The sequence below is a fragment of the Physeter macrocephalus genome, chromosome 1 (assembly GCF_002837175.3).
Source record: "Physeter macrocephalus isolate SW-GA chromosome 1, ASM283717v5, whole genome shotgun sequence".
In the NCBI taxonomy this organism is placed as follows: Eukaryota; Metazoa; Chordata; class Mammalia; order Artiodactyla; family Physeteridae; genus Physeter; species Physeter macrocephalus.
The window spans coordinates 107,746,446-107,771,872 of NC_041214.2; the positions used below are offsets into that span (position 1 = coordinate 107,746,446).

Here is a 25,427-nt window from a genome sequence, read left to right on the forward strand (position 1 = left end):
CCTAGACAATTAAAATGGAAATATGTAGCCATAGTTATGTGCACAGGAACTTTTCCAGAATTGATTTTGAAATGGTTTGTTCTAATTGATACTACTACTTTATTTATAATGAATTTTTATCAAAATGTCCTTTTTATAGGATGTTTAATTAGCACTGGTGCCTTTTGGTAAAGAGGGACATGATTCAATTTCCAGTTTTCTGCAGCACTCTAAAGTTTTGATACATTAAAATTGTAAATGAACATTCAGTAAAATAAAGTTAAGCTCCTAACTTTTTTTTTTTAACATCTTTATTGGAGTATAACTGTTTTACAATAGTGTGTTAGTGTGTTTTACTCCCGTCCTACCACTAATCTCTTCATGACATTTTTTTTCTTAGATTCCATATATATGTGTTATCATACGGTATTTGTTTTTCTCCTTCTGACTTACTTCACTCTGTATGACAGACTCCGGGTCTAACTTTTTGATTTATCCTAAATCAAAGGCTTTTGTAAAGAAATTTTTCTTCAGAAATTTGAATTTTTTTTTTTTTTTTTTTTTGCGGTACGCGGGCCTCCCACTGTTGTGGCCTCTCCCATTGCGGAGCACAGGCTCCGGACGCGCAGGCTCAGCGGCCATGGCTCACGGGCCCAGCCGCTCCGCGGCATGTGGGATCTTCCCGGACCGGGGCACGAGCCCGTGTCCCCTGCATCGGCAGGCGGACTCTCAACCACTGCGCCACCAGGGAAGCCCCAGAAATTTGAAATTTTAAGTACTGAACATATATTTTGTTGGCTCCGTGTTCTACTCTACCACCTTCAAGGTAGATCTTCCTCCACCCCCACTGCCCACCTGAAAACCTATTTTTTGCAACTTCTTTTCATAGTAGAACTTTGGCCCCTTTCAGTAGTGTTTTATTTGAACAAAGACCAATCAGCACAATTTTTGTGTTTGTTCAGGAGTCAGATGGCCAGGGCTGCCCCTTCTGTCGCTGCGAAATAAAAGGAACGGAGCCCATAATCGTGGACCCCTTTGATCCAAGAGATGAAGGTTCCAGGTGCTGTAGCATCATCGACCCCTTCGGAATGCCGATGCTGGACTTGGATGACGACGATGACCGAGAGGAGTCCTTGATGATGAATCGGTTGGCAAATGTTCGAAAGGTAAAACTAGAAAACATAGGATTTTTTCAGTTGTTGTGTGGACATGAAAAAGAAATGATGCTGTCGCAAGTTGGGTATGACGGAGTGTGGGTTTGGGAAAGAAAGATTCTGGAATCAAAAGAAAGGTGAAGATATAAGTAATGTTGAAAGGCTGATGGAATCATAGGCTGAGAAAGAACTAGACTAATCAGAGTGCTTTTGCTGGTTTTAAACTCCAAAATGAGAGATGGTGAGAGCTTTCATACAGAGACAAACATCATATGAGACTGGCAATAGCACATCTGTGAAGAAAAATTTAAGAAAGAAAATTATTAAAATTAGAAGTGATGAAACTGATGAAAAATAGTCTTTGTTGAAGTCTAAGAGAAGTGTCTGATAGTTATTTTTCTTATCAGGAAAGCCAGCCTTCTGTTTGGCTATTAAGAGGTCACATAAGATTTACCGTTATGAATTTACCGTAGTCTGGGGTTTGCTTATCAATATTGCAGACTCAAAAAATTAACTTTGCCAGTTCACTGGGAATGGATGCTGCTGCCCAGTTGGAGTTTAAGTAACCAATCCCACAAGAGACTAGTCAGTGAACCAGAATGCCAATTGAGTAATTAACAGACCAGAAACATAATGATCAAGAGATCTGGACTCTGAGCTATCAGGCTATTCTCTGTACAAAGATATACATGAAATTCAGATGACACTCAGAAGTTTTTTGCTCCTAAAATCAGAGAAATGGCAACGAGTGTTATGAAAGCATCTGCCCACACAGTATGAAGGTGCCCCTCTTCCTTCTGACTTAATGGCAGGCATGGCTAATCAATCATGGTTCTCATTCCTGCTGAGATCAGACTTGGCCTGCACAGCCTTATAGAACCTCCACTGCAATTCATTAGGATTTGGCAGGTAACATGCAGCCTATTTGCCATCTAGGTGGAACGATGATAAAGTGTAATGGCAGCAGATTGTATTTGCCATATGCATCCATCTCTGTGGTAGGGAAACACTTGGTGCAGGAAACAGATGAGGTGTTTTGGGGGTTACCCGTTCTTTACGGCTGTGTCAAAATTTACTTCTTGGCCTCCTGCATCTTCTGTGTTCCAGTGTTCCATGCTCACCAGGTACTTATCCTTAGGATTTTTAAGTAACACATTTCTACATATGGAGATATATTAATACCACCAACATGGCTACTCTCAAATTCTACTTTGGTCTGGGGTGATTTTTGTTATTCACCTCATTGGTTTTTCATAAACGTCATAATTTAACTCTCGTAGTCATAGTTTCTCTCAAGAGAAACTACTCTTGATTCTATCCTCTAATGCTGACAGCTACATTCAGTTTTTACTTTTGAAGTTTGTGATCCCTTTGGCCCAAGAGATGGAAGAAAGGAAGTAGTTATTCCTCAGTAACCCTAAAGGATGAACAAGAAAAAAATATCTCAAATTGAAACAGGGAATTGAGACTTGATTTTAAGATGAACTCAATCAGTAACCAACATTAATATGTATATGAGCAAAACTTTTTCACATTTTATTCTCTCAACTTGAAGAGGTAAATATTCTTCTCATTTTCAGATAAGGAAATGAGGCTCAGACTAGTCATGTGACATGGCTACATTAGGAGGTTGTAAAGCCAGTATTCAAAGTTGTGTCTGCTGGATAAAAATACAGTGATATATCCAACACTCCATATGTAGCTTTCTTACATGCTGAGTGATGAAATGGTTTCTACCAAGTCAGATTGTGGACTGTATCCTAAAATATTTGTCATATAATGTTATTTTAATAAAGTAGTAACATTTATGATTTCAATGAGCTGGCACTGTTCTGTGTTCTTAAGTCCTTGATCTCATTTAATCATGAGACCAATCCAGCAGAGAAGCTACTGTTAGTGTCCTGTTTTACAATGGAGGAAATTGAAGAAGAAAGAGGTAAAATAACTTGCCTAAGATCCCAGTACTACTCTAAAGCAGAGCTGGTGCTTTTTTCCTAACTTCAAAACTGTAGTTATGAGCCGTCATGCAATACATCTCTTTTGCCCTCTTTGGAACATGCTGCACACATTGTACTTCATAGAGTACAAGTCTCTGTTCTCTGAAGGTCTTTTCAGTTCTATAATATAATGTACATCACGAATAGTTACCAACTCCCAATGAAATGTTAACCAGAAGTTAAGAATAATTTGAACTGTGATCTGTTGGTATTAACCTGTAAAGATATTTATGCCCTAATTGGTCACCAAAAACCCAAGCAAATTCAATTAGGCCTTGCTAATTGATATATAAAAAACTATTACATCTGTTTTTCCATATACTAGCTGTATGTGGCTATTTAAATGTAAATAATTAAGATTTAATAAAATTTTAAAATTTTGTTCTTTAGTCCCATTCAACATATTTGAAATGCTCAACAGCCCCTTGTGTCTAGTGGCTACCCTGTTGAACTGTACAGATGTGGAACATTTTCTGTAGGTATTGAAATATCTAGTATAGATAGATATAATAGAAATAACTAATATCCAGTAGATAATTGTATTGGACAGAGCTTTATTAGATCATTCCTGCAGGTTCTTATTAGAAGCAGCTAGGTCTTGTTGCAAAAGACCTTTTCTTTTAATTTAGTAACCTAATGGTCTTAGCTTGGTCTGAATATTTGACTGTGATCTAGCACTAAAATCAGCAATCTGTGGCCTGTTTTTGTTTTTCTGTGAGCTAATGATAATTTTACATTTTAAATGGTTAAATATTTAAATGATTTTTTAAGTACCTACATAATTTCCTTGATTTTGCATCTTGGCTTGCAAAGCCTTAAATATTTACTATCTGGCCCTTTAAGAAAAACATTTCAGTCCTCAGGTCTAGGGCACCTTAAAGCATTTAAAGAATGTTTATTGAATGCATGGATAATAGCGAATGACAGAAAGTATTTGAGAAACATACAACAGCTCAGGTAGTTCCAGTGAATGAGGTGGCAATGTTTTCTAGCTAGGAAAAAGGCATTTCAATTTTCTTTACTAAATGGGCTTTCTTCCTTCAGTGATTGCTGTCAGGGGATGGGGAGCTGGGCCTTAAGAGTAATTCTTTCAAGAACTTGGTACACCTTACTGCTTTGGGGAAAATGTAGTTTACCCTATATGAGTTTGGGAAAGGTTGCAGTTTCAGCCTGATTTCCACTGATTTAAGTTGAAACTTGAGCTTTGCTTCAGTAGTAGCACTGACAATTGAAGGGAATCACTGGTAACATAAAATGAGCACAGGACATTCAAAGGTGATTGGTGGTTTTCCCTGATCCTTCATGCACTCTCAAACCATGCATGTTGTATTCCCTCTGGCACACTGGTGAGCTTTTTTTTGAGAGAGCTGAGAGATTTTGACATTGATCTCTTTAGTTTACCCAAAAAAGAGAAGGCTGGTGTTGCTCTCAGACATTATTGTCCCAGCAGTCAGCAGTGTCATTTAACAAAACTTTTGCTCGAGTCAGTGTCATTTCTATACTTTCTTATGACAGTTAGAGATGGGAGAAATTTAAAGAACCTGTAATCATTTAAGCTGAGGAATCATATTTCAATTAAATGTCTTTATGTGCACTGATCTGCCTCCAGTCAATTTTAAACAGATTGTGAATTTTATAATATTTCGTAAATCACTGCCACTTAACTTTCAATAAAACCTAAATTTTACTGTAGATACAAGCATCAATTCTTTCTGAATAATTGGGAGAAACATTGCTATGGTATTATGCTCCCATAATACTTTATAGGTACTTCTACTTCAGGAGTTACACTAAATTGTTGTGTTTTATTTAGAGGACTGTCTTCTCCATTAAACTATTAATTCTTAAGGCCAGTGCCAATATCTTATTTATCTTTGTGTTTCCTGGTACCTAGCATTTATTAAGTGAAATAACAAATGCACATGCATGTTCACATGGTCTGTGAGGGCAGTGGCCTGATTTTGTGCATCTTTTTGATTCCAATCTGAAGACTGAGTATATCTGTACAAAATACCAAATTATAGATTCTATTCAGTTCTGTCTTATAGATGAGGCTATGAACAAATATCACAGATCACTTTGACACAATAGCTCTTCTACCTGATTTTCTTCCATTCTGTTTTTTTCAGTCCTTCTGTTGCCTCATTCATTCATTCATTTTAAAAACATTTCATTCTCTCAACTCCACGAGTGACTGTCAGTCATGGTCCAGCAAAAGGAATCAATTTTCTTTTATCTGCCATTTCAAATACTCATCTTTATCTTTCTCCTCTTTTATGAGCAGGTTGATGACTATTTTGTGAAATTGTTTCTGTCTGTCTTAAGCATATTGCATTCCTTAAATTAGTAATGCTTCCATCATAGCATAGAGAACTGAGCTGTTTGTATATTCCTTTTGCCATGGTGATGTCCTGCAGCTGGAGTTCATAAATAGTAGCATACTGAACATATAGAATGTAGTTTTATTGTTTGTTTTATAAGTTTATTTAGTAATGCTAATCATACAGAACAAATTGAACCTATAAATCTATAATACAGTGTATTGGTTGCCTTTCTAGAAATAGGCTATTTTATGAGTTTCACTAGAAGATGTTGCAGGTTTTGCTTGAAATTGTACCATTGCCTGAGTTCTCAAGCTGTCAGAATTTCTAGGATAATTGGATCTGAGTGAGCCCTTAGAGGAAGTCCAGGGTGTGATCGATAAGATCACATCCTTCTCTTTGACTTCAGTCAGATCAAAGCTAAGAAAACATGTCTATTGCTATTCAGAATTTTGTTTCATTTTGCCAAAGGTGTACAGAATCTCAGCAGTTCCTTAGCAATTACTTTGATAGAAAATGTTATTCATGAAACACATAAATTACAAACAAATGAAGATTTGATACAAGATATGTTGACAGGCTGACCTAGTATATGAACTGAGATTAATTCCTTTGCTCTTAAACATTATATTTTCTTAAAACAATATTTAAAATTTTAATGAATGACCATATAAGAGGAACAACAGGTGTGACCAGAGGTCAAAGGAATTATTCTTCATCTTTTTTTATACATTCTCCTAATGCTGCCATCACCAATTAAACTACATATTGCTAATTGAAAACTTAATATATCATCTAATTCTTGCTTTTCCTAATAATGTGTGAAGAAAGGATCCATAGTACTCCTGATCCTGAGGAAAGAATTCATGTGTATAGATCACAGTGTTTTTAGGCAACTGTTACCTTTTTTTTTTTTTTTTTTTTTTTTTGCGGTACGCGGGCCTCTCACTGTTGTGGCCTCTCCCGTTGCGGAGCACAGGCTCCGGACGCGCAGGCTCAGCGGCCACGGCTCACGGGCCCAGCCGCTCCGCGGCATGTGGGATCTTCCCGGACCGCGGCACGAACCCGTGTCCCCTGCATCGGCAGGCGGACTCTCAACCACTGCACCACCAGGGAAGCTCTACTGTTACCTTTTTAATGTGACTTAGATTCCAACCACAGGGCTCAAGTACTTGCTGGAGCAGTAAGGACAAAATCTACAACAAAAGTGAAGTTCAGAAATAAGAAGGCATTTGAAATGTAGAACATGGTTCTCAAGTATGGGCAGTTCTACCTCCTGAGGGTATTCAGAAATATGTGGGGACATATTTTGTTGTCACAATGACTGAAAAGTCGAGGGAACCACTGATATTTAGTGGATGGGGTCAGAGATGCAAAACATCCTGCAACCGTGGGACAGTCCCACCTAAGAAGAATTATTCGGACCACATGCCAATGGTCCTCACCTCTCCCGCTGTGCAACACGGGCTGAGTCGTGGATGACAGTGAGCAATCCAAAGTCACAGGTTCATTGTTTGCCATTTAATTTCATTTTGTTGAATGATTTTCTTAAAGTTCTCCATGCAGAATAGTAGCATTTTCTGTATTAGTATGTGAATATCAAAGGAAAAAACTACCTTGTCCAAGTGCAATGTGATGATATAGGGCAGCGGTCCCCAACCTTTTTGGCATCAGGGACTGGTTTCGTGGAAGACAATTTTTCCACGGACCGGGGCCAGGGGCAGTCATGGTTCAGGCGGTAATGCGAGCTATGGGGAGCGATGGGGAGCGGCAGATGAAGCTTCGCTCGCTCACCCGCTGCTCACGTCCTGCTGTGGGCTCTGGTTCCTAACAGGCCACGGACTGGTACCGGTCCACGGCCCAGGGGCTGGGGACCCCTGATATAGGGGACCTTGAAGACACTGTCACATATTCCTCGAAAATAGTTTGAATATGTAGTAGTTTAGGAGAAGCTAGCACTTGAACTCTTCTACTTAGTTTTGGGTTGGCCTCCTGTGAGCTCATGGAGGGCAGAGGCCGTGCCTTGCTCTTCTTTTCATTCTCAGAGACTTGCATAGTGCCTGACCTATGTTATATGCCATTGAGAAAGTTTTGTTTTTCTTTTTTTTCATTGAATGATCAGTGGTGACACTGTTCTTAACTGTACTATTCTTCAGAGAGCTATGGTCCCTGGAGTCCAGCAGCCTGAGTTCATGTTCTAGTTTTGCTACTTAGTATCTATGTGCCTGCATTGGTTATTTAACTCCCTGTGCCTCAGTGACCTTGTCTGTGAAACCCTGCCTCTGAGAGTTGAGGTTAAATGAGTTAATGAATGTAAAGCCATTGGAACAGTGCTGGTACATAGTAAATGTTAAGTATCAGTTGTTATTACCTTATTTTTTATATAGTGTTATTTAAGACTCCTACAATATTGCTGTGCTTCTGAGAATTAAGTATCAGTATTTTGAGATGTCTATGGAAGTATTTTTTCTTTTAGATACTATTACCTGTCATTGTTTAGGAAGAAATAGACACCACAACTGGATTGGTTTGGCAAGAATTGGTTGTATTTCTTTACTGTATTAATGTATACATAATTATGATTACATTACATGACCACATTAAATTTACCGTACAACTATCTTATAGATTTAAAACTCAGAGAAAATGAAACATTGCGAACATGTCTGCTGGCATATTATTTTAAGGACTATGTAATTTAGATAAGCTTACAATAGTCTTATTTTCTACATAAGTAAATTAAAATGGTTAAGTACAGGGAACTCTAATCAATGCTCTGTAAATGACCTATATGGGAGAAGAATCTAAAACAGAGTGGATATATGTATATGTATATAAACTATACTCCAATAAAAATTAATTTAAAAAAATGATTAAGTATATATTCTCTAAAGTAGGGTGAAGAACTTAAGTAACTAAATAGCAATTGCTTATTGTTCAAAGCAACTGTAACTGATATTTTGCCAGCAACAGGACTTTCACATGAGGGCATTTTTCAGTGGCTAAAGTTAATTCCCTTAATTCCCAGGATGTTCTTGTTTCTCAGCCATTTTTATGGAAATATTTCTAAATTATATGTCACTCTTCCCAGACTTCTCAAAATTGGTTATGCGGCTGAATGAACCAAAGGGCATAAGAAGCCACTATAATCAACGTGACACACTTCTTCAGGTTTACGTTTTGCTACAGATTTAAGGGGAGGTTGCACGCAGACAGGGGAAACATAACTTTGAATTAAAATCACATATATATTTGGATTAGAATGCAAAACTCCTATAAATGTTTAAAGTAAAATATGAAACTTCAGAAGAAATTTCAGGGTTATAGAGGCTGGTCACAGGCTAGGAGATTATGTCCCTCTTATAAAAGGTACTTTAGGGAAAAGCAGTATAGCTCTATGTAGCTAATAATGTTTAACATTTTAATGGAGAGGGCCCTTGGGGTTATTCCACTTGCGAGGCTGTTTGCAGTTCTTTAAAGTAGACCTTATTGCAGTTTTATTGACCACCTCCCTGTCAGACCTCAAAGAGAGCTCTTACTCCAGTCAGCTCTTACTCCGTATGTAAGTTTCTAACCATTTTCCTTCTCTTCATTGCTTCAAATTTGTGGTATCTAAAAATTTTACTGAAGTTATTAGTGGAATGTCAACAATAATAATAATTTAAAATAGTGAACCTCAGTTTACACACAAATTTAATATCCATATTCTTAGTAAGCTAGCAAGGTGCTTATTCCTTGTTACTGTTCCTAGATGGAGAAATACAGCAGAATTTTTCCATTGAGATGACTTTTCTTTTTTTATTTTTGGTTGGTTGGTTTTTGTTTTTGTTTTCTAAGACTGTTAGAGCAGTTTCAGGTTCACAGAAAAAATTGAGGGGAATGTACAGAGATTTCTCATGCACCCCCTGCCTCCACACATGTGTAGCCTCCCCATCATCAACATCCCCCACCAGACTGATACATTTGTCATAATTGATGAAACTACATTGACACATCATTATTGTCTAAAGTCCATAGTTTACAGTAGGGTTCACTTTTGGTGTGGTACATTCGTGGGTTTGCACAAATGTATAGTGACATGTATAGTATCATGCAGAGTATTTTCACCGCCCTAAACATCCTCTGTGTTCAGCCTATTCATCTCCCCCACCAAAATCCCCAGCAACCATTGATCTTTTTACTGTCTCCATAGTTTTGCCTTTTCCAGAATGTCCTATAGTTGGAATCATACAGTATGCAGCCTTCTCAGATTGACTTCTTTCACTTAGGAATATGCATTCAGGTTCCTCCATGTCTTTTCTTGACTTGATAGCTCATTTCTTTTTAGCACTAATAATATTCCATTGTCTGGATGTGCCACAGTTTATTTATTCTCCATTCACCTACTGAAGGACATCTTGGTTGCTTACAAGTTTTGGCAGTTATGAATAAAACAGTTATAAACATCTGTGTGCAGTTTTTTGTGTGAGCATAAGTTTTCAGCTCCTTTAGGTAAACACCAAAGAGCATGATTGCTGTATTGTATGTTAAGAGTATGTTTAGTTTTGTTAGAAACCACCAAACTCTTCCAAAGTGGCAGTAGCATTTGGCATTCCCACCAGCAATGCATAAGGGTTTCTGTTGTTCCACATCCTCATCAGCATTTGATGTTGTCAGTGATCTGGATTTTGGCCATTCAAGAAGGTGTATAATGGTATCTCGTTTTAATTTACATTTCCTTGATGACATATGATATGCAGCACCTTTTCGTGTATCGATTTTCCATCTGTATATCTTTGGTGAGGTATCTGATAAGGTCTTTGGCTCATTTTAAAATCTGATTGTTAGTTTTCTTATTGTTGAATTTTAAGAGTTCTTTTTATATTTTAGAGAACAGTCCTTTCTCAGATGTGTATTTTCCAAAGATTTTCTTCCAGTCTGTGGCTTGTTTTTTTGTTATTCTCTTGATAGTTTCTTTCACAGAACAGAAATTTCTCATTTTAATGATGTCCAGCTTGCCCATTATTTCTTTCATGGATGGCACCTTTGGTGTTGTATCTAGATGACCTTGTATTTGGTGGTCACTTTTTAGATTTCTCCTATATTATCTTCTAGGCATTTTATAATTTCGCATTTTACATTTAGGTTTGTGGTCCATTTTGAGTTAATTTTGTGAAGGGTATAACGTCTATGTCTAGATTTTTTTTTTTTTGCATGTGGATGTCCAGTTCTTCAACACCATTTGTTGAGAAGACTGTCTTTACTACATTGTGTACCTTTGCTCCTTTGTCAAAAGATCAGTTGACTATATTTTGGGGGATCTGTTTCTGTTCCATTGATGTATTATATGTCTATTCTTCTGCCAAAACCACAGAATCTTGATCAGTGTAGCTTTATAGTAGGTCTTGAAGTCAAGTAGTGTCCATCTTCCAACTTTGTTCTTCTCCTTAACTATCCTATTGGCTATTCTGGGTCTTTTGTCTCCATCTAAACTTTAGAATCAGTTTGACCATATCTAAAAAATAACTTGCTGGGATTTTAACTGGGATTGCATTCAGTCTGTAGGTTAAGTTGGGAGAACTTTTCTTTTTCATTCCAAGTTTCTCCCTAAATTCCTACATATTGAGACTTCTTGAAGTGTGACTGTGGATAAGTATGAAATGATTGTACTACTCTTACCCCATGTTCCTCATATAAGCATTTGTTATCTAAAAGGGAACAATGGTACAGTACTCCAAAATAGACAACATAAATCATTTATACTTATATTACAAATTACACATGAATATGTGTGCATGTAAATGGTTCTGTAATGGATACCTTCTGAATAATATTCTGCATAGGCTATTATTTTAAAGTCTTTTGATTTTGTTATGTTCACAAATGAATGAGCAGAAGAACCGAGAGAACAGTTAGTAGCAGGAAAATATTAGAATATTTTATTTTAATTCTATTTTATTAGAATGTTTTACTTAGAATATATTTTATGTGATAAAAGTTTTATCACTGTCCTTCATTAATTTTCACGCATTTAGAGAAATATCGTCCTTTTCATCATGCTTATAATACATGTATCTACCTTGTTCAGATATGAAAATTCATTACGTAAAAATCTTCTTAGAAATGTTATAAAATTGACTTTGATTATCTCTGGGATTGTCAGAACTCTCATCTTATTAGTAATTGGAGAGGTTTTCTCTTGTCCTGTTTTTAATAATAGCCTGGCAGGGTTTGAAGTTTCTTACCAAATGTTTTGCCATTTCCATAATAATGGATCTTATTAAGGCTGTTATAAAATCGCTCTTTAAAAGGTATGGATAAAATGAAGAAGGGACTAAAATAGAATGAGTCCCTGATTATTATTGGTAATTGTGGAGCATGCTGAGATGGGCTTTTGACTACTTACTTCTTGGGCCTTTTCTCTCAGGATTTTCTGTTAAAATTGCAAGTTCAGATTTCTCTATTCCTTATGGTAGTCATTCGCCTCCTATTCTAAGTGTTAAAGAATTCTGTAAATTTTGTCAGAAAAAATAAAGAATAGCATTTATTCATTTCATGAAGCAAAGGGTTTGGAAAAATTGGTGAATATGTAGACATAAAAGAATCAAATGTGGTCTTTAAATTTCTAGAGCACCAGGATTTCAGCTTGTTAAACTTACTTATCAACAACCAGCATTAAAGAACTTAAGAGAAATTGTTAGTTAGACAAATATGCTGGCGTCATGATAATACAGGCAGGAATCAAGGCGCCCAGCTTTTGTATTTTGAAAGGCGCGGAAATGAAAAATGATCATATATTCTGAAGTTCTGAGAGCAAGTGTAATACTAGAAAAAAGTGAGAATTACCTAAAATCAAGATAAAGGAATTATTCAAATCAGCTATCCTATAACTTGAAACTATGATTCCATCCTTCCCAGTTCTTGCAGTTACCTCTGTATAAATGATTTTCTTTATATTGTGCAATAAATTCTGTAAAGTTAATTCTGTGTCCACATCCTAGTTTCTGCTTCCTATGCTTTCCTAGTTCATCTTTTCTTAGCTTTCCATTTCCTTGTCCTAATCTAATAGAGTGGACAGATAGAGATTAAGGAGTGACAAAGAAAGGATTTCATGTAATGCAGTGGCAAAAAGGGTATGATCCTTTTAAGAATCCCTTGATTAATATGCCTTTTTATTATACTAATTAATTGTATTTATTCTCTAGAAGATTAAAACCAGAAGAGCAGTAGTGAAGACAAACTGAGAAGAAATTATTCCCCACAATTGAAAAAGATAGGGGTTCACTATCATAATATATAAAGAGCTCTTTCAAATCAATGAGGGGTAAATAAAAGAATATGGTAGATAATGGGACAAAGAACATAACATGAGTGGGCATGTGAAGCATTGTGTAAGACTTCTCTTCTCCTTAGACTTTCAAATAGGAAGGAAAAAAATATAATTGGTGATTACTCAAATAAATTAAAAGTGACCTTTAATGTGACCATGTACTAAAAATGTTTACAGATGTTCACAGTTAGCATTTGAATTATACCAGCAATGAAAGTTAATGCAAAGTTTCAATATTCTAGTTGCAGAATTGTTCACAGAGACAACAAAAAGGCTTCAGCAAAGAAAAATGCATTATTATCTAAAGGGCACTGTTAAATTATCTACTCTTACAAGGGGATTTTACTATAATTTAGGAGAACTCTGGAAAATGAATAAGCTATGGTGAATTTAGACCACATAATAAAGATAAAATATTTTTTGTTTCTTCACATACTCTTCACCTATTCTCCATAAAATCCTTCTGACTAAGCCAATTTACAGTTACTGTAATGCTTCAAAATGAATTAGTCTTTCGAGAGGGCAGTATAAAATCACCTTGAGAATACAATATAAATTGTTCTATTTTTTAAATTTTTATTTATTTTATTTTTGGCTGCATTGGGTCTTCGTAGCTGCACGTGGGCTTTCTCTCGTTGCGGTGAGCAGGGCTACTCTGTTGTGGTGCGCGGGCTTCTCATTGCGGTGGCTTCTCTTGTTTCGGAGCACGGGCTCTAGGCGCACGGGCTTCAGTAGTTGTGGCTCGCGGGCTCTAGAGCGCAGGCTCAGTAGTTGTGGCGCATGGGCTTATAGCTCTGTGGCATGTGGGATCTTCCCGGACCAGGGCTCGAAACCATGTCCCCTGCATTGTCAGGAGGATTATGAATTTTCTTAAGCAAGTTCTGCTTCAGATTACATTCACAAGGCTGTAGAGAGTATGCTTGTCTGGAGGTAACTAGAAGTTCAGGGTTACTTCTGCAGCACACACAGTGGTTTGGATGTCTGTCCAAAGATTTTCAATATACCCTTTCAATATCTTAACAGTTCACCCACTTCAAATCAAGTCCATCCCATTATTTAAACACACTAGGAATATGGTAACTGCTTAAATATTAGATTAGTAGTTAAACCAGAAGTCAAGTTCTAATGATGATGGTGGGCTGCTGGCTGTCAGGATTCTCCTTCCTGTTCCAGGTAATTAGGGAAGCAGGCAGGTAGTTGTGGAAGAAAAGTGCTTGGAGGAGCATAGGTCTTTGCAGTAAATGCAACAAGCAGTGAAAAATTTCTCTGCAAGTAACTGAAACAATGAAGTGCTATGTATTCTCTGTATATCTATGTAAAAATTATTTCTTTACAGGATAGGAACCACGTGGATAGCTTTGCTTCTTGAGTCTTTTTTTGTAAAGAATAATAACCAGATCAATAAAGGATTTTTATCAGGTAACATTTTTTCTAGTTCTCAGAGAATGTAATTTACCCTTAATGGGAATTTGGAGAATTAGATGTCCTGTGACATCTCCTGATCTGATTGCTACGAACTGTTATGCACTTAGTTTGACACGAGGAGTTTTTTCTATTCTGTCCGTGATCATTTTTGGATTGGTATTACTCCATAAGGTTCAAATTCATGACCATGTGAGGCTCCATGACTTTGGGGTAAAAGTCATGTTATTTTATTAGGAATACTGGCTTCATGAAAATCAGCTTATGGCTCTACAGTTTCTGCACAGTTTCTGCTTTTTCTCCTTCATTTAAGTAGGTAAGAGATATAAAAAAGAATCATGAAATTAATAAGAAAGGGGTCTTAAAATTTACATGTGAAAGTGCATCTGAATTTATTGACCTGTTTTAAGTTATTTGGCATCTGTTGAGGGAGACAAAAGAATTGACAGTCTAGCAATGTCGCGGCAGTATTCAAGTATACCTGAAGTATGGTCTAGAAGCTTCTGCTTAGACACTCAAATTTATTTTTAAAAAGCCTTTCCCAGGGGAAGCATAAGTCCCCATTCCTTCAGTGTGGGCTGCACATGGTAACTTCCTGGCAAAGAATACAGTAAGGAAAATGGGAGAAAAAATAAGTAGCTTTATAGTGTAGAAGCCTCGACAGTCAATACCTCAGCCAGGTAATCAAGGTCAACATCAGCAGTGATGAATCACATTGATAGTGTAGACTCTTGATGTGATATGGTTAAAGTGTTACTTTACCAACATGGCCTTCCTTCCAAAAACACATAATGCTAGTCTAATCATGAGAAAAAATCAGACAAACCACAATTTTAGTAAATTAGAAAAAAAAGACCTTCCATGATGTAACTAAGTGTGGACATGAACACAAATTTATTATCACATCTCAGTTAAGGACAGAATGGCTAAATCTTTCTCACTATTGCTAGAGTTGAAATTAAATTGTCAGTTGACATTGACTACTCTTACAAAGGTAAGTAATGTTAGGGGGAAATGGCTTAAAAACAAGCTTAAAACTCCCTATAAATACTAGCACTAGGAAACAGATGAATATCAAGGCATGCTAGATTAATGTAGCAGGTATAAAAATTAAGCCTAGGTCTCCAAAGAGGTAGGTAGTAACTTAGCCTTGAAAAGGAAACTGCTTGATATTTCAGAACAGAATATTGTTATCCTAGTGAGGCTATCTGGTTAATTAGGATGGCTTTTATAGCAAATAGGAATCAGGTTATGTCAAACACACACACACACACACACACACACACACACACACACCTGAAACAGAAAGGGTTACACACATACATACAAATCAGAGTACTTGTTGATGGCTTTTTGGTGCTCTTATCTACCAGATAACATGGAAACCCTGTAATAGCATAGAAATCTATCAGATTTTTAGAAGTACAGATTTTCCTAGATTTAATTGTTTTTAAAGAAGAATATTTAACTTGAGGATTTATTTTCCATGGGAAGGCTTGGGGGAAAATATCTGGTCTTAAACTTGTTTATTTTAAATACACAAATTTTTAAAAAACCTTGTCTGATTTAATTGGTTTGTAGGAAAGTAGATTATGCACTGGATACGTATTTTATATGGAACAAAATGATTTCTAAGTTCTAGAATGTACTGTAAACCCAAAGACCTAAGAAATTTCTATAATACAGATAACCAAGAGCCATATGCATTACTGCATTGCATGTTTCTCATAAAATGTAGACAGGTTTCTAGAAGAATGCCTGCATTTGATTGTTTTTAAACTACCCTTTTGCTGTTTTTTTCCTAGGCCCTTTCTACGATATGTAGGAGAAACTAATCCATTTATTCTTTACATAATACTGCTCTTGAGGGACAGTGTGAGCTCCTTCCATCTATTAATCAGAGTAAACTAAGTGAGTTTATTTTAACAGATGTGCGATGGCAGATACATTCTCAAAACCAAATGTCTTGGGGCTTCCCTGGTGGCGCAGTGGTTGCGCGTCCGCCTGCCGATGCAGGGGAGCCGGGTTCGCGCCCCGGTCTGGGAGGATCCCACGTGCTGCGGAGCGGCTGGGCCCGTGAGCCATGGCCAATGAGCCTGCGCGTCCGGAGCCTGTGCTCCGCAACGGGAGAGGCCGCAACAGAGGGAGGCCCGCATACCACACAAAAAAAAACAAAAAAACAAACAAAAAAAACAAATGTCTTAAGAACTGAAAGGTACGTACTTTACACATCAAATAAACATCATTCTCTTTTTATATTCTAGTGCACCGACAGGCAGAATTCCCCAGTCACATCACCGGGATCCTCTCCCCTTGCACAGCGAAGAAAGCCACATCCAGACCCTCTCCAGATCCCACATTTAAGCCTGCCACCAGTGCCTCCTCGCCTGGATCTAATTCAGAAAGGCGTAGTTCGGTCTCCCTGTGGCAGCCCAACTGGTTCACCAAAGGTAAATCAATTTTATTAGAAACATAGATAATAATTTTATGTGATGATTATTGATTGCTCAGGTTTTTGAAATTCCATTACTCATATTTCTTATGCTCTTGTTTATGAACAGCTTTGATGGGTCTCTCATTTTGTTTATAGTGAGTCCACTATCATATTCCTTGCTTTATTGCTATCAAAGTTACATAATTATTCAGAGAGAGCACATGTCTGTAACAGCCCCCTGATTTGCTATAATAAACAGCAGAGTAAGTATAGTTATTCTGTAAAATGGATTTAAAAGGTCATTATATGTATTAAAATAAATTGCATGCTCTTATTAAATGATATTTTACACTCATTTTCATAGTGTCTTGACAAGAAAAATGTTATGGGAGTATATTTGCATAGGGCTTAAGGTGTGATAGATTATCACCCATGTTTCAGGGTGACTCAGAAGAGGGAATTATATGTACCTTTTATACCTGAAGGAATTAATTACAAAGAATTACAGTATTTGCAAAGTAATTGCATTACTGTTTAATATTAAAGACATAATTCTATCTGTACATCTAAGCCCACAGTTTTAGTTCTGTGCAGATTTTTTTCCAAATTTGAAAAAGGAATATTTTGCTTTATTAAATATAAGAAGCCGCTCCGCGGGACGTGGGATCCTCCCAGACCGGGGCGCGAACCCGGTTCCCCTGCATCGGCAGGCAGACGCGCAACCGCTGCGCCACCAGGGAAGCCCTAATTATAAGATTTTAAATACTAATCCCATTCGGTAATATGCATTATGGTCTAACACTATTTGGAAGCACAGTATTTTAATAGTATTGGACTTTTCTACATTATAATTAACATGGTTTTAAGATCGTATTAAGACTTTTTAGGATGTTATTTAGTCGGAATTGTGTAAATACACATTTCTTCGCTAATATTTTCAAACAATAAAAGCACAAATCATTCATCAGATGAACTATGTAAATGAAAATAAAAACTGTGAAAGTCACATAGATTCAATTCAGGAGCTTATACCTTCATATTTCCACATAAGAATCAGACTGATTTTTTTTTTTTTTTAAGATCCATAAAACTCAAGTAAGGTCTGTAAATAATGCTGCTCTATTATTTGTGAATTTTCACTATTCTGGTAATAACTGTTAAAGAACTGGAGCACATTTCCCCCTTGTCACTTGCTCTGTATTATAGAGGTGAACACAAAAATAACAAAACCAACATTTTCAGTCTTCCAAAGATATTACAAATCAAGGTGCTCTTTTAAAAAGTAAAACAACAACAACTTTGATGGTTTCTGCTGTCTCTCCTAAATCACAGAAACATGCACGTAAAATAATTAATGACTCATTATTATTTTAATGTCAGCCAGTCAAAATCACCATATAATTTTGATATTCTGCTACGTTTTCCTGTAGTCCTTATAATCCTAACATTTGAGTTTACGTATTCATTTTCTACAAAGAAATCTTAATGAAATATATTTGAGTTTTTCATTAATTTTTTAAACTTTCATTAGTTGGTGATAAAAGAAACTCATTAAAAGATGGCACAGGAATCTAATAAAGCCCTACTATGGCTTAGAAAACAAAAGCAATAGTATACTAGTCTGGAAGTCATTTCAGTGCATGGAACCTCTTTTAATATCTTTTTCCTCTTGTGTTTCTTTAGTCTTCTCCTTGCATGGTGAGAAAACAAGACAAACCACTCCCAGCACCACCGCCTCCCTTAAGAGACCCTCCTCCTCCTCCACCTGAGAGACCTCCCCCAATCCCCCCTGACAATAGACTGAGTCGTCACTTCCTTCACATGGAAAGTGTGCCTTCCAGAGACCAGCCGATGCCTCTGGAAGCCTGGTGCCCTCGGGATGTGCTTGGGACTAATCAGTCAGTGGGATGTCGCCTCCTAGGGGATGCCTCTCCAAAGCCTGGAATCACAGCGAGTTCAAATGTAAATGGAAGGCACAGTAGAATGGGCTCTGACCCAGTGCTTATGCGGAAACACAGACGCCATGATTTGCCTTTAGAAGGAGCCAAGGTAAGAAATACTCAAAGCTGAAGCTAAATAATCTGCTTATAGTCTTCTGATAAGAGGTAGTATAAAAGGTTGAGTGGTGTTTTTTTCGCCTAGTGTGACACTTCCCTGCAGGTCTTTAATTATCTGCAAATTATAAATAATCAGAAGCTCATTAAAACTTGAACCTAACAGAAGTCAGGAAGAAGGTTCTAAGGAATGATTTAATTTTCATATGAAGACACTAGACAATTTGCCAGAGATTTAGTTCACCTTCCCTTATTTCATCTGCAAAATTTTTTCCTATTAATGTTGTTGATGGAAGAATCAGCAGTCTTTTTTATTTAACTCTCCTACTTCTATCTAATTTGAAAAAAAAGTTGTATGATTATAGCATATCATCAATCAGTCATTGGAGTTATTGTTGCCTGGGACAGCACACCTTAGGCAGCCAGGTAGAATGAACTTCTCATATACATAAAAACACCAGGTCCAGTTCATTGTTGGAAAGCATCTCTATAAAACTGAAAGACTGTCAACACATGTTGAGTTCTAACATGAAGGATATTACTACTGTCATTTCTATGTACAGAAAAGAATTTAAGCATACAGGGAACCGAAGAGGCAGGAGTAGAAATCATCGAGTTGCGAACCCTCAGTGGGCCCCTGGCAGAGCTGTCCTGTAATGTTTTCTGGTATTTGTGTCCATAATTTTGACTCAGATCAGATCGTCACCATCTTCCTTCAGCTGAAGGAGGCTTTGCCTCTTTTGAAGACTGCAATATTTAAGTGTTCCCATCTCTTTTGATCTTAAGTTGTTATTTTAGGGGAGTAGACTATTCCTTCAAAATAATAGCTTGTAGTTGGTGAGTTAACCAAGAAACAAAGAAGTGTGAAGAATGACATGTACTAAATTCCTGTATGTGTGTACACACATGTGTGCACATGTGTGAAGGAAAACTCTGTATAAGATTTAATTATTAGTGATATTCTAGGGTAGCCAGGATAGCAAGAGTCAAAATTGTCTACTCAGGCACTCAAAACACAGGGGAAGAGTGGTGGTGGTTTGCCGTAACTCTTTGTTAGTGCCTTGTTGGTACCTGCAGGCTTTCATCTATTATAAATATGAAGATCTGTAAAGGTTTTCTTCAAGGTCATGCAAAGGTGATGTAAATGGAAGAGAAAGCACTTATAAAAGCATTTTTATAATGTTCTCTGAAAATGGAGAGCTTATCTTCAAAAGTATGTTTCTACAACCTAGAATCTTGATCAGAAGGACCTGCCTTTTTTTTTTCCAGTGATTTTTTTCTTCCCTTTAGTCTCTGTTACTTTTCATTCATACATGATCACACTTGCCTTAAGGAGAGTGTTCAGAAGAGCTCTGACATGAATGGTTATATCTTAGCAACATATTACAATTTATTTCCTGAATGAACTTCAGAAATACTTAAAATATAATAATTATCTTGGGCAATTCACTGAAGACCTCTTGTTTCAGGGTTCTTCTTAGATAATATGTTATACAGTCTTAGCACTAAATAAACTTGCCCTTCTAAGCCCTAGAATACAGGCTATTAATTTTTGTATGTATGGTGGTTATTTTAAATTGGGGTTATAATTTCTTAGGTTATAGGTATGAAATTTTATTTTTATTATATTAACTATAAGTATGAAGTATTAGTAGTGATTTCAGTTATAAAGATTCCTTTACATGTTTTCTCTGTGAACTTTCATGTCCTGATCATTGATACATGTTAATATCCCAGAGAACATTGAGTAAAGTGCAAAATTTATGTCTTATTGAAAGCTGAATTTGTTTAATTCTATCTAAATTAGGCTCATTAAAATTCATGAAGGTCTAATATGTTGTGTGTATTAGCATTGCAATGCTTATATTCTCAAAGTTAATTCAAGTTACAACTAGATTAATATTTTTACGAAAATTAGACATCTAAGATTTCTCATTTCAGTATAGTTGTTTGACTTTTAAGGCAGATTATAAAGGATTTATACATAATGTATTAAATGCTATAAAACAGACCATGTTTCCCCTTATTCTCCTCTTTTATTATCCTTTGAAGGAAAAATGGGTCCACTTCAGTAGACCACAAGGTATATCACAACTGACATAAAGTAGAAAAAGCCCAATTCCTCTTCTTATTTCACTGTTGGGAGACTTAGAGGCTAGCTTCAACCGATGGAAGACTGCGTCCATCTAGGATCCTGTAATTCTCAGTCTCTGCGTGATCCTGGGTTGGAGTTTGTTTCTTAACTTACGTCTCTGTAGTTCCTCAATCCAGATTGATTTAATTACATATTTGTAAGCACTTTCTACATACAAGACTCTCCTAGTGTTCAGGATAACCAGAATCCCAATGTTCTCTCCCCTTTCAAATTTAACAAAATGTTTTTATAGAAGAGGAACTGTTTAACTCCTTTAGGCAGAAGTAAAAATGATAAGGCAAACCTGATAGCTACATTTTAACAAAACTAAAAATCTGATCAACATAGATCCACCAGGCTCTGGAATCAGACCTGAGTTTTACTTCCTGCTCTAGTATTCACTGGCTTTGTGGATGCAAGCAACTTACTACATCTATGCCCCCAATTCCACTTATTTCCCTTACTTTATGAAATGAAATAATAATAGGACCTAGTTTCTAGGAGAATAGTTACCCTCCAAATATCTAAGCCCCCATACCCCTTGGTTATGGAATAAAACCAAACTAGATGTGGAGTCTTAGTATAAGTTGTAACAGTTCATTTTCATTTAAAATAGTTGTCCTTATTTTTTTTTTAATTTAAAACCAAAATCATTATCTCTTTCTCCCCTTCCTCTCTGCTTTTATTTAGCATAGTGCCTAATGAATACTCAGCAAACACTCAATAACTGGGTTGCTGAGTTATTACAGTTAGGTTGATGACAGAGGGGAAAGAGTATATGCATGCTGGGGTTGGAGGTAGGCAGGGGTAGGGCAGGAAAGGGCTTGGGGGAAGAAGATGTCTATGGTACACTAGGAGTGTAGACAGTTTTTTTAAATGTATTTTTCCAGCACTCGCCTTCAGCCAAAGGTAAAATGTAACTTTCTTGTTTAAAACAGGATTTTTTACTCTTTTAGAAAAGTAGTCATTTTCTATAGATAGATCACATATTCACAGTAAGAGGGAAACAAGGGAGAAGGGTTGAAGAAGAAGGGGAAATGATTTTGATTTAAAAAGACTTGTATATTAATGAAACTGGTAAGTGTTACAACATATTCTCAACCTCCATACCTAGTGTGCAGTCTTTAAAAATTTTTTTTTAAAAATGTTATCATGGGAATAAAGGGTATATAGGGATTTAGATACTTGGAGGCTGATGTGTTATCTTCACATAACCCATCAGTCTCTCCAAATGTAAGCAAATACATTTCTGTGTCAAATAGTAACAACTATCGTTCAGACTTGTTTTCATTAAGGAAATATCTCAAATTAAATATCATCTGCCCATTTTAAAGATAAGAAAAAACTTAGACGAGTACTAAAAGTTTAACATTAAGTGTACATATGTAATACCATAAGGGGAATTCATGAAACTAAACATTCTATAGGGTGAGGACTTGCTCCCCTTTGTTGTGTGTCCTCTGTCAGTGTGCCAGTTCCCATCGTCCATTAGAACCATTTGCCCTTTTTATTTGCATCTGTCCTAGATAAATGGTAAGGGAAGCAAGGATAAATTAAATTCTAATTACTCTATTTGCTAACTGTAAAGAGCTCTAAGGAAAAAAGCCCTCTAATTCATAATTAAAATGAAGTGTAAGAATTTTCTGTGACTTTCATTTACTCCCATTTCTCTTCTCCCTCCCGCCTAGCATAATCAAGTTAGCTAAGGTAAGACTTTACTTTTTAACATGAACCTGAAAGCTAAGAGTTGTTAGGTTTGTTTACCTTGTTTTATTTTATTGGTAAGAGATTTCTTTCCTATAGGACTGTTTCCATTCCCTCAAATTCTAGCCACATTATAAACCTGTTCCTTAATTAATACTTTGTTGGCTAGATATTTATTCATTGTTGTTGGTTTGTTTAATTATTATATTGCATGAAAATGTTTTAACATATCATTGGGGACTTGAAATGTATCTCCTTATATCTAGATACTAACACTGTGTCCAACTATCTTTATTTGTTCCTCTTAAAAGATTAAGAATGCTACTGTTTCTTATGTGATAAAAAGGATCTCTGACTTACGTTACTTCAAGTGACATTATTCTAAAATGACCTTGTGTACAATAATCTGTTGAAGATGTTGCTAAATAAATACATAGAATGATTCCTCTTTTTGAGATTGTGGCTTTTACTATTTTGGTGGAGAGGCACATGTTTATAAGAATGAACTTAAACTTATCTATGAATCTCAGGTGTTGTCTTTCAGAAAATAAGTCCTCTGTGTACACAGGTTTCATTTTTAATCTAATGTTGCTGAAGGATAAATTATAGCGATATTTTTGGTGTAGTGTACGTGTGGGCTTACATGTGTGGGATGGCGGAAGGGGGTTTTGTAATTAAAAAGGTTTTTCTTAATTGTGCTAAGATTATCACAATTGTGTTTGTTTTCCCTACATCTCAAGGGTCCCAAATGCTTTAACCTTAATATCTGAATCATAGGAAGATATTTCAAACTTAAAAATTAGGATGAAATGTTATCTTGAGGCATGTGAAAAATATTAATCCAGGGTAACCTAGAGTAACCTAGAGTTTATAATAAATTTTGTGATAACTCAGATGACACTTCTTCCACAGGTAGTATAAATTCCCCTTAATGTATTCTTCTTCCTTCAGCCTCTTTCAGTTAAATGAGTAGGATGTTCAAGACACTGTGGCGAATACAAAATGAATCAAGCACAGTCTAGTGAGGATGAGACAGGTATATAATTAAGGGATGAGGCACAGGAGAAGCATCCAGAATATATAATGCGGGATGCCCTAGGGGAAGAAACATTCCAATTGAGATGCAGGGTTAAGGGATAAAGAAAGCTTCGTGCAAGAGGGATCTGTAGACATTAAAAGATCAGTTGGTGGTGTTGTTGTAGACATGACAGGAAGGAATAGCATGGAGGTGGGAAGGTAAGCACAGTGCAGGAAGTCAATTTTGGACAGACTCTAGGGCATACGGAGAGAGTAAGTACGGTAGGTAAAACTATGGCAATATAAACTGAAAGCAGTTACGGAGTGGAGTGTCTCATATTCTATACTAAGTTATCTTTAACTTGGTAGACAAAAAAGAGCTTTGAAAACTTTTTTGGCAGAGGAATGATAGGATCAGAATATTTAAGTTGGTAGCATGTCCAATAGAATTGTGGTAAATTTGCAACAGTGAACTAGGAAGGCAGAAGAAAAAGATGTTTCCTTAGTTGAGAGTTTAAGAAGGCCTGAATCAGTGAGATTTCAGTGTGAACTGCTTCAGTTGATACTATCAATCTACACATTTGTGGAACTGCTGTTTTCTCCTATTTGCAAAAGGCTTTGCAGATTTCCAGAGGACGTGAAATATTTATTTTTGGCTCAAAAAGTTGTGACTTACTGCAGTCTCTAAAGTAGTTTTAGATAAAATGATTTTGTCTAATGAAACGGATGCAGGTGGGAACATGGAGTTCAGAATGAAATAATCATAAATCTGGTCATCCAGCCGCTTTAAATGAACAGAAACATGAACGTCATTTTAGTACCTGCATTTTTAGGTCCTTTACAAACATGTATGTATGCACATATGTAGTATAATGTAAGTCAATCAGCAGTCAGTGTTCATTTAAGTCCTACTGTGTGTAAAGCATTGAAGGAATGTCCTATAAAAGGAGGAAATCAGTCTTTGTCCTGAAAAATATTCATGTAGAACTAATACAACAGAAATTGTTATTCCCATAGCTCCCTTTTATTTTACAATTGGTGAAATTTTACTAGGTATCAACAGTACATTAGATACTTGCTCCTATTAAAACAAATAATTGCATATAAACCCATATTACATTTCCCAGAATGAATTTTAAATGTGTTTATGACAGAAACATCAAGGAGATTTGATTGCAGAAATCATACATTGTATCCATTCAGGCAACAATTGCACAGGACTCAAGGATGACTTTATATGCCTATTATACAATGAGCACTTGTGATTTGACGCATGTATTTGTTGGTTAAAAGGGATTTTTTAATGTTAGAGGTTTTCATTGAACTGTACAATAATTAATATCTACTGAGACATTTCTTTTCTCTAGCAAAATCGAAAAAAACTCTGCCTTGTTCTGTTATTTGGTCCATAGTCAGAAACCCTAAGAGATATTTTCGTCATAGTGTATCTCTAGTGTATTGAATCTAATGAGAAATCAAAGCTATAGCACAGGACTTATTTTTAGAGTGATACTTTAATGCTATAAAATTTATATTGTGTAGCTTTAAATTGCAAACATTGATATATTTCAAATGGATTCTTTAAACATGTTCCTTTTCTTAAGTTGGTAGGGAAGGATATGGCCTTTTCCATTTTGCACTCTAAAGCTTCAACACCATTTTAGAACTGAGGGGTGAAAAAAGAAATTGGTAGGTCATTGATTGGGTTATCTAGAACTATTCAAGTTACATCACATCCTTTTTGCCACAAATCAGCCTACACCTTTTAAATATGAACTAGTAAAGAGTTTGGGAAAGAGCTTCATGATAAAACCCTAATGATTAAAGGTCTTAAAACATGTTTAGGGGCTTCCCTGGTGGCGCAGTGGTTGCGCGTCCACCTGCCGATGCAGGGGAACCGGG

At 36.3% G+C, this 25,427-nt stretch overlaps 1 protein-coding gene across 5 annotated transcripts in view; it reads left to right on the top strand.

Moving 5' to 3' along the window:
- CBLB (Cbl proto-oncogene B) overlaps window positions 1-25,427 on the top strand; it is a 214,394-nt gene that overhangs the window by 139,270 nt on the left and 49,697 nt on the right. For all 5 annotated transcript variants that reach the window (XM_024120157.2, XM_024120159.2, XM_024120160.3 and 2 more), the window contains 3 exons: window positions 942-1,145; window positions 16,447-16,632; window positions 18,300-18,665. In XM_024120157.2, coding sequence (XP_023975925.1) covers window positions 942-1,145; window positions 16,447-16,632; window positions 18,300-18,665 — 756 coding nt within the window. The remainder of the gene's footprint in view (window positions 1-941; window positions 1,146-16,446; window positions 16,633-18,299; window positions 18,666-25,427) is intronic.